Source organism: Typopeltis vanoorti, chromosome 23, assembly GCF_054136105.1.
Source record: "Typopeltis vanoorti isolate ZY-2024b chromosome 23, IOZ_Tvanoo_1.0, whole genome shotgun sequence".
Lineage (NCBI taxonomy): Eukaryota > Metazoa > Arthropoda > Arachnida > Uropygi > Thelyphonidae > Typopeltis > Typopeltis vanoorti.
Genome location: NC_143571.1, coordinates 85,606,158 through 85,620,741, shown reverse-complemented (window position 1 = coordinate 85,620,741; position 14,584 = coordinate 85,606,158). Strand labels below are relative to the sequence as shown.

The 14,584-nt window shown below is 34.7% G+C and overlaps 1 protein-coding gene across 1 annotated transcript in view; it reads right to left on the bottom strand.

Annotated features, from left to right (window-relative positions):
- LOC150094043 (uncharacterized) overlaps positions 1-13,926 on the bottom strand; it is a 333,048-nt gene extending 319,122 nt beyond the window's left edge. Inside the window, exon 1 of the mRNA XM_090413060.1 lies at positions 13,815-13,926. Coding sequence (XP_090269186.1) covers positions 13,815-13,851 — 37 coding nt within the window. The 5' untranslated portion in view covers positions 13,852-13,926. The remainder of the gene's footprint in view (positions 1-13,814) is intronic.
- Between the last annotated feature and the right edge of the window lie 658 nt (positions 13,927-14,584).

Here is a 14,584-nt window from a genome sequence, read left to right as displayed (position 1 = left end):
ATTTATTTTATATCATAATAAATTAATAAATATTTATTGATTATTTTATCATTCATATGTTATTCACAGACAACATAAAATCTATGTTGTTCAAGGGATTTTCCTCCTTCCCTACCCCTTTATAAGGATTTCTGGATTTCATAGAACTCTACCATCTCCTCAGTCCTAGACAGGATTGGAATCCCAAGTTTTTTTTTTTTTTTTTTTTTTAACCAAATGAACGTGTCATTCATCTGAATTTAAGTACGCAGTCGCTGAACGTTGTTGGTGAATAGGATGGCAGTCACGTTACATTCGCTTGTTTGTTTTTTAATTATTTTCCCGGATCAATTCCGCACTTTTGTTAACTTTATTTTGAATAAATAGAATAGCATGGGATAAAACATTGACTGGAAAAGAATCTACGAGAGATCTGTCAAAGTACCAGGTTGCAGGTAATGCTATCGGTCCTATGGTTTTTTTAAGAAAGTTTATTTAGTTCTGAAAACGTTAAGACATTGCTTTGACGTTTTAATAAATTCTATTTTGAAGAAATTATAAAGCTGTGCCATCAGAAATGTCTGTCAAAACTAAATTGCAAGAATATCACTTAACCGACAGCAATATTCTTCTGCTAGAAACTTATCGGATTACAAGCTCTATTTCATAAAGAAAACGGACTCACGAAGTCTATTGGATATCATAGGAAATAAAATGGGACATAGAGCTATCTTTAAAAAATCCCAACCTCCGGGAAAGGATACAACAAAAGGGACTAAAATAGGATTATAAGCGGAGATTCTCTAGAATTATTATCGAAACCATAAAACGTAGGAAGATTTCCAAATGTTAATCCACAATATATTTCGGTTTCCTTTAGAAAAGAGAGGGCAAAGAACGGCTGAAAAGATTTGTGAAGATACAGAGGGCGCTTCTGCTATCCAATCTGCTTTTCTGTCTCCGACCTCCGCGTATTAACGGAGTACAGTCACGTAGGGAGAAGTGTGATGCGAACAGACCCTTCTCAGTGGATAGAAAAATACTAAGCAATCACTGAAAATCGAAGTTGAGGGGATGAGGTGCCCGTTACGACATCAGCTTTAATAGCTCTATTCCCAGTTTAGTTTCAAAGTTATTACTTTTCGGGGACTTCTCCACTGAACTCTTGTGTTCTAAAACTTTTCTTTTCCTTACTTGTTCCGTGTACTGTAAGCTTTTTTTTTCTTTACTGTTCGGGCCTGGAGAAGAAACTCATCACGAGCACAATTAGGGATACCATAACAGGAAATGATTTTAGTGCAACATCAGGACGTGGTTAGTTGTCAAGCGGTAGATTAACACAAGCAGGCTATGTAGTATGCAGATGAGCAGAGGAGGGCATTCGTTTATCCAATTTGGTTAGCGAGAAATATGTCGCTTCGGAAGATTAAAAATTAAGTTAAAGTAACATTTGCCAATTTCATTTCCTGCTAACGCAGAATTATCTGTCATTTAGTTCATCAGTGCAATATCACGTCTTGATGTTGCACTAATGAGCTGTCGTTTCATTGATTTCACCATTGATGAATCAGAGTTCACATCCGGGATATCAGTGTACCGTTTGGATACAGTTTAGTCCAAACTTCTTAATCGTTATTTGATAAACGTTTCCTCTATTTTTCAACAAGAGTTCGCTTTACTTAAGCAGACTTGATTGTTCATATGCAAAGTGAATTTCATTTCGATTTTAAAAACACAACAACAGGAACTATAATAAGAAACAATGGAATAATAATTCCTTTTAAAAGCAAATACTAACAGAAACTACTTAAAGAAAGAATTTTAGATATTCTAAGTTGTTCTTGCCGTTACTGAAGTAATCCATTCTCTTTGCTTGCAGTTATTTATGATCTTAGTCGCAATGTGTTTACTTTTGTAGAAATAAATCTCTTAATTGACTTCGCCGAGGGCCGTTCTTTCAGTCATTTGTCTATTAATTCAGTTCGGAGATTTTAGCCATTAATTTAAAAGCTCGTAGAGATGGGATTATTATCTGGTAGAATCCAATCATAGAAGACAAGAGTTTTAAAATTAAAGTAGAAGGAGAAATAAAATTATTTCAGTCATCCATTAGCTTCGTAAAAGGATTTTAAATTTTGTAGAGAATATACAGGACGTTGTCCTTTTGATATCTGAATCGCTGACAGACAACTGAAGTTTAATGAGTTGAAATGGGATGCAATCCTTAAACTTCTTAACCACTAAATTTCTTTTTGCCGTACTCACAGTTGTAACTGACGAGCTGGGCTTTCATCTGTACTACAGTGATCAGATTTAAATGAAAAACAATTTAGTCATTATACGTTGTTCTTGTTGTTATAGTGGTCCCCTCATCTTCTAACAGTTTTAATTGCCCATGTCGGAAGGTATTAACATCCACCTGGTTACGGACAGCGATTACACATCACCTTATATTTGCCTGAAGTTGCAAAAAGCAATCTACGAACTTTGTTCGATTTTGATAGATCCCAAAATAGCCATTCTTACAAAGTAATCACCAAAGACGATGGATGAACATGCTTATAACTTATTCACACAATTCTTTAAAATTCCAAAGTAATATTGAACACCTTTTCAATCTCTGAATATAAACTTTAGCATCTTCTTAATCTGTTCAAATACTCGAATGTTGTAAGGAGCCTTTCATCCATTTCATCCTCTCCGAGTTTACTCATTTATCCTTCTTAAACTCGTTCGGATGCACAGCGTTATCGATGTCTGTACTGTTAATCTCTCGATGAGGTCATCCATCCGTTAACCACGTATTAGTATAATTCTTCTATTTAATACCTTACTTATCCCTTAAACCATGAGAACAATCATCTTTTTTTAATGTAATAACGCAACTCCTCGGTGTATAATGTCCTGTCTATTTTTAAAATAGTTCAATTTCGCAATCTCTTGGCACCTTCCAAAAATGAAATTGTGTTTTCTGTTACTATTTCAGTGTAGTTACTCTTTTTGTCCTTTGAGAACATCTTGATCATTTCAGAGAACTATTTCTTTCCTTTTTTAATCTTTCTTTCTCTTTTTATCAAGACTGACCTTCTGCTGTGAAATTTTCATATTTTGTTTCTTTATGTGAGCACTTTATCTTAATACTTCCTACAGTGTTCTGGGCTATCAGTACATCATCATGTGGCATGCAACATCTCAGTATCTTATTAGTTTTCTTAGTGAGTGCACTTATCTAAATCATGTTGTATTCATGGATCATCTCACTCCAATGCATCATTTCGTAGCCATCTAATTTTGTTTGTTAATGTAAACCTGACCGATCACCTGACAATTGTGATCACGTTATAGCATTGAATGCTTTCAGTCGTCCATCGGTTGCTTGTCTTCTTATAGATTGTTTCTTTTTGAACTCGTTTTTTTTTATTTACTTCTGGACAGGCAGAGTGCCTCCACTGCTTCTTGAAATGTTAAAGTCATGAAAACTCTTAAATGTTGACGATTTTTTAGCGTTTCTGTCCAAGTGGCTTATTACTGTAAATATGGCTGATCAGAGTTATAAATATGTTTAATTAATCTTTACAATCAGAAGCATGCCTTCTTAACTATTATTCCTTCCTGCTTTACTTGTTGCTCTGCGCACAATCAAGTACTTGACAATTCGGTGCTTGGTCATATTCAATGAACAATACGTTTACGTCATTGTTGTCTCTTCTGTAACGCAATGCGTTGGCAACAAACTGAAATGATGGTCATTGTTTGCATGTGATAATCAGCTTGAAACAAGGATTCCTACAATTATATAAAAAAGTGTAATAGTCTTATGAATAATTGTCAAGAAAAAATTCAACATAATGATTCGTACAAGTTGTAATCAATGTCTGGAGTGGAGTCCCTTTTAATTCTTCCTCATCCAAACTGCATGATCTGTTTTTCTTCATCCCTATCGCTCTTCTTGAGCCGTCTACCACACTCACTTCGTGGCTAATTGTGTAGATAATTTCGTTTATTTCCTTACTCCAGTCATTCGTCTTGCAACTCTCCTAATGGTCATTTAGCTTCGATGCCTATTTATAGAATTCTTCACTGCTTTGATAATTTTTTTCGGGTTCCCCTCTTGATAGTCATTATCTTTAGAGTAGTCATTCGTACTCATTGTAACAGTCATTAATTCTATCCACCCTCTGGATATCATCATTTTCTGATTTTCTATTTAAAGGAAATAACTTTTTCTTCAAATACAATTTAAAGAAAATACATTTTTCTTGAATATTTAATGAATTTAGTTTGCAATTTATTTTTCCCGTCACTTTTGCTGTTTTTTTAATGTGTTAATTCATGTTTTTATTTATCGATATTCTCGGAGGATTTCTTTGATTCCATTAATGGATTCCTTCGTATAAAAGTCATTCTTTCTCCTTAATATGATTCATATGACAAATATTATTTATCACTATTATTCGATGTTTGCCATCTTGTTAGTTTGTTTTCGATCTATTATTCTTCTGTTTGGTCATCACTTATTTCGGAGTTTAGTTCATTCTCTAACTTATCTTTGATGTAATCAGTGTATTCCTTAGAATAAAAAGTCATTCTTTCTCCTTCATATGAGAAATATTATTTATCACTGGATCATGGTATGAGCAGTATTCTAAGCAAGAGTAGAAATGAGATTTTTATATAGCTAAGAAATGGCTGGGTGTGAAATAGTTTCTTAGATGCTGAGGAGATTATTGATGTAACGTGTTTATGCCAGGAAAGACCGGAGGTAAATGTTAGTTTAAGAAGAGGGATATCGTCTTGTCTGGTGATTTATGTATTATTAACCATAAACGTAGATTAGCTGGGCTCTCTTTTGGGCTAGAAAAGGCAAGACTGTGTTTGGGTGGCATTAAAATGACAAAGTTTTCCTCATTCTATTGAAGGAGTGTATGCATCATAGTAAGAATAGTTTAAGGCATTAGTTGTCGATGATCTTGTAGCCTTGGATATCAAAGTACTGCATTGTTTGTCAAATGAGCAGGATGAGGGGAGAGTGCTATCGCCTTCAAGGCTGTGGATTGGATTAGTGGTGATTGTGAGTAGGTAATTTATGTGCAGGAGCAAGAGCAGGTGATGGAACACTCCAGCAATGATGGTGAAACTCGAAAATTGGGAGCCATCTAGCATGACTCGCAGAGAACGACCAGATAGAAAGCTGACTACCCAATTACAGAGGATGGCAGAGAGGCTGAAGGACGGCAATTTGTTTAGTACGCCCAATGCAACACACGATCGAGAGCTTTGGAAATGCAAAGTGCTACAGCACAACTTTCTCCGAACTTTTCCATGCTACGAATCTAGCAGTGTGCGATGTAAGCCGTGGATAGTGAACAGCGGAACCAGGACTGTTGGTCGCTGATCAAGTGCTGGGCCTCTAAGTAGTAGAGAAGTTGGCTATTGATGAATTTCTCTATTACTTTGGTGAGAACAGATGTGATGGTAATTGGTAGGTAGTCCTTCTTTGGAATAGGATGGATATCAGATTGTTTCTATGCATTGGGAAAAGCACGAAATATTTATAATATAATATAAATCACGATGCAGGACTGATTTTAGCTCTGGAGAACAACAGGAGAGAGATGCCATCAGGAGCAAAAGCCATTTTAGTATCATGCAATTTATTTAGTAGTTTTCTGATATATATTTTGTCGAAAAACTATAGTAGGAATACGGTGTTGGATTCCGGTAAGGTAGTAGGTGATTTTACTTTGTCATCTATGCAAGAGTTCAAGGAAAAGAGTGATGGCAGGAAGTCAACTTTATCTTTGGGTGAAATAACAGTGTCATCAGGAGGAGAGGGAGGTAGAAGTACAGGAGAATAGAAGTTGCGTCCAGCGACCTTAACAAGGGACCAGAAGGCACGACTTTCATTTGGACAGAAGGAAAGTTTTCTGGAGTTGGCCTTTATGCAATATGTTTCGTATCTACTCATGACTGAGTTGCATATGATGATTACTTTGGTAGAAGTTGGAGTTCTTGATGAGAACCACATGCAGTAAGGTGAATGTTTCATTGAATGCTTTTATTTTCGATTGAACCAGGGCTTGGAAAGTGGACGAGAATTATGGGATGAATGGGGAATGAAGGCCTTCGTACCAGTGAGAATAATGTTTGAGACTCGTTCAATTTACTCACAATTTCATTTTCGAAAGGTTTTCAATATAGATTATTTTCAATTTTCCCAAACTATTTTTTTTTCTTGTGTGCGTGCCTTTTCGATAGAATCTTTCATTGTATTCACAACATTTTTAATCGTTATTTGATATCTTAAGATCTGACCACTCTAAGTATACGGATGAATATTAATGTTTATCTTCGCTCTTAAAATTTGTTTACAGATTTAAAGAGAGACGCAGACATGTCACGTTTGCTGAATGCTTATCATGGCTGCATTTGCTAATCTCTTTAAGACGATCCTACTAGAAAAATCTATTCTTTTCTAATTTGCTTGTTAGTTTTTTAAAGCATAGCACGTTCATAAAACCGTTTTATTAAAACAAAAATATTAAACTTACTACAGTATTATAAGATCACGAAACTGTTATGAGCCTAATCGCTCGAGCTACAATAAATCAATCAGGATTTATACACCGAATAGTCAATTTCTTAGGTACTTGAGATAAAATAACGTATTGAACTTCTCTTTGTCTATTTCATTCTTAGACATCGGTTATATGCAAATGATTCTAAAGATCTTCAAAAGTGCTGTCAATTATGTACTTCATCCATAAATAATCCATTAAAATGAATTCAGTCGATCAACCGTCGGCAAAAATATGTACCAGTGGGTTGGTAACATTTAAGATGCAAAATTATACCTGAAAAATCTAACCCGAATCTCTTTCAGATGGGTTTTATCGGTTTCGAAAACAACATACGTTAGCAATATCAAACATGAAATACTTTGGTGATTAAGACTTAAAGTTTTTCATCTTTTGAACAAAAAGAAGAATTGGACTTCGTGATCCAAAGGATATTTCAATTAACGGGTAGTTAGCTGGTAGCATATGAAAATGAACGGAATCTTGGGGCAGATCTAAATAACAGATATTATATACACCTTTGAAAAAATATTACCATTGCGGCTCTGTTACAATCATTCTATTAATAATGATAAAATTTAAACAAATAAAAATTATTCACAATTTAACGAAACTTAACCAGAATTCAACTGAACTTTGGACAGAAAATGAACAATTGGTTATTTCCAAATATTAGATTAAAATCCCACCACTTGTCTACACTCTTACACTTACAGTTTAAGAAACACAATACTGCTTTTCAGATTAGTCCTTATAGTCCTTATAAGAACTGGCTTAAAGGGGCGAAGCAAGAATGCTTTTCATCTTACCCGTTATCTGTAGAGGACAGTGTAAGGATAAGGTGTTATTGAACAATTAAAGCTCGGATCATGGGAGGAGGGTAACAGCAATAGCCGAGCCTCAGTTAGAACTTCATTGGCTACAGAATCGCCATCCATTACCCTCCAAGGATATTGGATTGAATGAATCAATCACCGCATCTCACTACGACTCGTATAGTCCTTATATAAGGACTCGCTTAAAGGGGCGAAGCAAGAATGCTTTTCATATTCCCTGTTATCTGTAGAGGACAGTGTAGGGATAAGGTGTTATTGAGCTATTAAAGCTCTGATCATGGCAAGAGGGTAACAGCAATAGCCGAGCCTCAGTTAGAATTTCATTGGCTACAGCATTGCCATCCATTGCCCTCCAAGGGTATTAATTAATCACTGCATCTCACGGTCCATTTATAATATTAATGTAATGAATAAACATTTTGAATAATTTTATTTGAATATTATTTTTCTGTTTATTCTATCTTTGTAGAGCAATAAAATTATATTTTAAATGCTTGAAAATTTATTATTTTATTCTATATATACATTAACTTTTTTATTATTTTTATTCTTATATTTTTATTTTTATAAAATACTTTTATTTTTATTATTTATCATTCTTACACTTTCTCAATTATCTTTATTTTTTTTTTTTGGTTTGTTTTCTTATCTGTTCAAAATTATTTGCAATTATTTCCTTGATGAATTTTTGCCTGTCATATGTAAGCCTGTAATTTTGTGTTTAGCATACGTTTTCTTAGATGTTAATTTTGTTTGCAAACCTAAAGAGGAAGTAATCTAATTAAGTTGGATGCATAAAGCCCAACTACATCTCTATATTAGTCGCACTGCTCTTTGGCCTACATCCTAATGAATCGTCATGGTAACAGTAGATCATCCACGTGTGTATGCGTGTGTGTGTGTGTGTGTGTGTGTGTGTGTGTGTGTGTGTGTGTGTGTGTGTGTGTGTGTGTGTGTGTGTGTGTGTGTGTGTGTGTGTGTGTGTGTGTGTGTGTGTGTGTGCGCGCGCGCAATGAACTGGGAATGGGTTAGTATATTTAATCCCTGTGCCGCTCTTCAGCCGTGCAAAAGATGACAAAGCATGTTGCCATTTTCAAAAGGGGGGTCCTCGTAGGTCCGCTGACCTGATCTGAGAAATTTACAACAACAAAAAAAGCTAATTAAGAATAGAAATTGGAGAAATGAATACTTTGGAAAGTGAATGTATTAAAACACGATTTAAAAGTATCATTTATTCTCAGAAACGAAAATATTTGTTTGCTTATTTTTCTTCGTAAAAACTAAATGAGGAAAAAATAAATTTCATTTTATTAATATAAATTATTTCTCTGCCAACATCGTCACCTTCAGAATTCTTTCTTTAGATACATATACATTTTCCTTCGAACTATCAAGGCAATGTTGGAACCAGTACTATTTGCGATTTAATAAAATAATAAAAAGGGTCTATTCAAATAGGAAGTACAAGTTGCAAATGAAAGGGCTAATGTTTCAAAGCTGCACCCATCATTTGCAGCTAGTTACTGTGAAATCTTGAAATGGCGTATGGTGAAGGAGTGTCACACTATAGCTTGTAAATAAGTCCATGTTGGTCTCTTAACCTAATGACGTTTCTAGGATGTTCTGTTTTTGTAATACTTCCTGGTCACATGTCCTTTTTTGTTTTGTTTTCAAGCGAAAAGGGCATCTTATGCTAATTTCTAATATCGCCTTCAATTGTCTTTCGTATGTTGGACAAAAATCAGAAAATATTATCTAAATTTTGGAAATGATGAGCTACAGCTAATACATATAGGGGATGCGTTTATGGTGCACAGATACGAAGTATGCTTCTTTACTGTAAATAGCTGGATTTGATATACATGTTATCTACTGAATTGTAGGGAACCTTTATGACACCGACACCAACCAGGCAAATTCAATTGATCTTTGATGGAGGAAGGAATTTTGATTAAAAAATAATAAATAAATAAAACTCATCTTTTTTTCAGTATGAAGAGCATTCAGCACAAAAATACAAGCAGTCGACAGTAGAGTATACTAGCCCTTCATCTTAGTTTATTCCGATCAATCTTGATAAATATAGCCACAAATATTGCAAGACTTTGTTTATATTTTACTTGCACATTCACGTAGCATATATTAAGCACATATCTTTGCTTAATATATGCTTCTGGGAAGGTAAAGAAAGAAAGATTTGGTGAATTATTTTGTATTCTCAGAAAAAGTATGCAATGAAGTTAAACTATTTATAGGTTATGACATTGAATTTAAAGAATGCAAAGAATTAGTCAATAAGTTGGCTTACGTGAGTCAATTTTATTATATTTTAAGCTTATTTTAAACCTGGAAATTATGCTTTATCAGCCTATCCAATAGAAGGTAAACTCGACACATTGGCTTTAACTAGTCACAAAGAATTTAGCCATCTTATGAATTCGAACAGAAAATCAGTAATGATAGTTGGATGTTCTCTCCTTTCAATAATTTTCTTAATAGCGATTTTAATTTCTTTATCCAGAGAACAATGTTCTTATATTTACTAAAGAAATTCATCTCTTTTTATTTTGTCTTTCACTTCTTATAGTTTTATTCTTTATCTAATTCGCGCAGATTTCATAATGCCTTTCAAACAATCTTGAAATAATTTAATAAAACCGTTAGGATATGAACAAGAAATAACTTGCAAAAGTTTTAATATTGCGCTGATTAAATCATCTGACTGTAGAGAAGTAAGGATTGGCAAATCTACAAAAAAGCTATTTCTTCTGTTGAATTCGTCTTTCACATCAAAAGAGATTAAAACAAACTTCTATTCGTCGCTTTGCTTTTAGTTACTGCGGTATCTCTAATGCTTCATATAAAAGTCATTGACCAGGAAAGACAGCGAGAGAGAAAGAGAGAAATAGTAATTATCTAAAGCAATTATCTGAATAAGATCGGCTTTACATCGTTATAATACTTTATTAAATCATCCGGTACCTGAATAGCGCCGTTAGAGTTAAATCAGTAGCCTAGCTAACATGGGCTAACATTAGTTTAAGAAATATTTGGGTTCCAATATGAAGGGGACGGGGGGAATGTATGCGTGCGAAGCTATATTCGAGTTTGATTTGGTATTATGTATCAGAGAGAGAGAGAGAGAGAGAGAGAGAGAGAGAGAGAGAGAGAGACTAAGAAACAAAGTTCATGTGGTATTTTAAAAATATGGAGAACGCTGCAAATAAAGTGGGGTTGGAGTATTTTCGGCCTCAATTGAATGCACATATGTTTCATGTCGAGCGAGTACATTGAGAGCGTCGTCTATTTCATTATTGACGAGTAATTCCATGTTTCCGTGGGAGAAGCAAGCATAATCTATTTCATCGTTTCTTAAGAATAATATCGTATCCATCTTAGTCAAGTGAATAAAAGAAACAAAAATAGAAACAAATGAAAGATGATGGATATAAGTATAATTCGTACTAGTGTGCTGATTGAGTGATAGATGGCGTTGGGATTTTAGCCATTATATTTTCTATAAAAATCAATAAGAATGAACATGATGAATTGATTAAATAATTTGTGTTCATAATTCAAAGAAAATTACGAACTTTTCTTTAAAATTAAAGATTCCAAACCATTTTATATATACACACAAACACCCATTTTTTCCATCTAAATTCAAAATTATAGATTTCAATTCAGATCTAAAGAAATGGCTTCCTGTTATCAGCAATGTAAAACCAATCATAGCAAATACCTCAAATTATCAGCTGGGCGCTGCATATCGACAAATTATTGCCTTTCACGGGAAGTGAATCTCTTTAAAATTATTCGCGGAATTAACTTCATCTACCGATATCGTCAGGTTTATCATTTAGATTAATGCGAAGCCTATCTTTAGAGGAAACTGTTCGCCTTTATTCGCGCACTTTGGGAGGGTCAGCGCCTCTTTCTGCACGAATATTTTGCAACCAGTGCACAAAGTAATTATAGGTTGAACGCGATAAACCGTCTCCTATATACTGACAGTGGCGACACAAGCACCGCTACGCATTTTCTTTCCTTCACACTATATATTAATACCTTCATTTTTATCGCAAAAAGAGCGTTCTCGGTAAAGATCAGACTTAGAAGCACTCCCCAATTGTATCTCGTTTCGGAAACCCTATCTGGTGGGTAATGGCTGTAATTATTTTTCGGTGTGACAAGCTGGGCTTGAAGAGTAGCGCTAAGGAGCAGTTATTTTTATTAGTCTATTATTTTCCTTGTATTTTATATCCGTAAAGACAGATTTTCTTAAGGATTAGTGTCTACGAACAGGGTCTAGGAAATGATGGATGGTTGAAAAATCCTCTACAAAATCTGTCAACAGGATAGCAAATATATTAATTGTCAAAATTCTCTGTACTTTTGCAGTAGAAGACCCACATAAATTCGTAATTGCTGAACGAGTTTCATCAGAAGTAGAATTTTGATTTACATATCCAAAAGTATTTCACAACGAAAATTTCAATCCGGCTTTTTTTATTATTATTATTTTCTCATTGATTCGTTTTATGCATTTTCGGCAGTTTCTTCTTGCTTCCCCGGGGGCTATTTTATGGTGGTATTTTTTATTTGATATGTTTCCGTTGTATCTAACCTTTTATTACATAAATTACATCGATCGGTTAGCCCAAATACAATTCCTGGGCATTCCAACATGTGGAGCAATATGTAGAGATATATCTTCCCCCTTCATAAACTACGCCAGCATCCTCTTCCCTGGGGCATCTTACTCCAGACAATTTGGCCTTTTCAATATTAATAAGTTGTCGCAATAAAGGCCGTGGAGGAAATATTAATAGTGCGGGAATATTTCCTTCAAATCGATGCAGCAGTTTGTTCATAACTTGCATACTCTCATTTCTGATATTAAACAGATGTTCACCTACCGAAAACTTTGATCTTCGAAAGTGGAAATTTCATATTTCGGTTTCTGAAGACATTTTATATATAAATACGCAATTTTTCACCTTTGTCAGCTTTTGCCTCCATTTTAACCATTTTTAAGTTATAGCGAGGCAGTTTTCTCATTATATATATATATATATATATATGATTTTTCAAAAGATGTATACTGTGAAACATTCAAGAAACGTTTCAAAAATAAAATATAATTTCATTTTGTTTGTGATTTTATATATAAATAGGCAATTTTTCATCTTTATCAGCTTTTGCTTCCATTCTAGAATTACAAATTACTTTCAAGCGGTTTTTGTAGTATTCATATAATTTTTCTACATTTACATAGTGTGAAATATTCAAGAAAAGTTTCAATAATAAAATATAATTTTATGTAATAGAAATGTCCACGAGCAGTAAAAAGTGCCATTCGTTTGATAATATTGTTAATCGCAACAATTAAATGAGCAAGAAATCTTTTCTGACAAACGAAATTTACATTTCGTAACAATAAACCGCAAAATATGCTTCTAAAGAAGTCTGCTCAGTGCACTAAAATGTATATGTCTCAAAAAAGTATACGATAATGAAATACTCCAGTATTTTGTATCGTCAATTTTGAAATAATGAGCGAAACAGTGAAATGAACAAATATTCTCTTTAACAATAAAATGTTCATTTCAGATTATGAAAATGCGCAACAGAGAAATACAGAAGAATTTACTTCAACAATCAAACTACACGTTTTGTAGCAATGAAACGTAAGAATTCTTTTGAACAATAAAATGCATTTTTATGCCAATGAAATGTCCACAAATGTGAAGGAATTCTTTTAAAATTTCTACTGTAAATTGTGATAGTCCAAACAATGTGCAACAACGATATGTACCAATTTTTTTTTCTACAGCAAAATGTATATTTTATAGGAATGTTATATTCACAACAATGCAACACCAAAGAATTTATTTCAATAATAAAATGAACATTTTATGATAATGAAAATGCGCAACAAAGAAATGTACGAGAATTCTCTTCAACAATGATTTAATTTTACACTAAACACACTAATAAAGAACCCAGTCTTATTTGTAAAAACGCTTTTGTGTTTTAAGTTTTCAATGAAAAAACAAAAACGAGATTCTTTGCATAATATAAGACTTGAAGATCAGAAAAATGTTCTGTATTCCTCATATTTAAAACCTCAATGCCAGAATGTTATTTTTTCGATGCGAAAAACTATTTCACTCGCTTTGTGTTATTACTGAGAGTTCCTCTTAGGGAGAACTTTAATTAATCTACGTTGGCCCGACTACCAAACTCCTACGTTGTATTTTCTTTTAACCCGAACGCTACTTTTCGCTCTCCTTGGAGTGTACGCGCGCTCTGACACACACACACAACTTTCCCGCAAAACGAACCCAGCGATCGTGACGGGCCAGTATGTTGCACCCTTCCGTGTTCCCCCCGATGTAAGGAAAGACGAATGACTTACCTTCTATGAGAACTATTAGGCAGACGTACTTGCACATGATTTCAGGTAATGCAATAATCCACACGTCTCCGCTCACAGAGCACACCAACCGACGGTGTGTAGCGTGCCAGCACTTTTGTTCCCACTGACTGTCTCAGAGAGGCAGCCTGCCAGTAGCATGTAGGTAACAAACTCCCGCCTCCCGTCGCCTGTACTCTCGTCATCTCTCTCTCTCTCTCTCTCTCCCTCAGTTAGCGTCGCGTTGCCCCTGACAGTAGAGAGCGCGAGACGGTGGTTCCGGAGCTACCATTGATCACCACATGACGGCTTTCTTGCGGTGTAGGAGCGGGTCGAATTCGCAATAGAGCACCAGTCATTAAATGGCTCTTTTAGAATGGAAAAAATGTTGATCTGTTTCCCGTGGTGAGAGAAAGTTTTAGAATGTCGGTGAATACCTCTGGAACTTGTTATAGCTGATTATATCAGCGCTCTGAGATCCAGCGGAACATTACGAAAATCGTAACCATGAAGCTGATGATACGGCATCTGTTGTGTCGGGCAATATTAGATGACCGTGCAATAACATAAATTATCCAGCTTCTACATGGCGTTACGACAATACACTAAAAGATATGAAGACAAAAATAAAGCTTGGTGTAGTTCACGGAGCTAGGAGATAGGGGGGTCGAACGATAAACAGCATCATCGCCATTTTACGTAAACCATATTAGGAATGTTGTGTTTGTGTGTGAGTGTGCATCATCACTTTGGTTAGAGAATGGTTTACCATC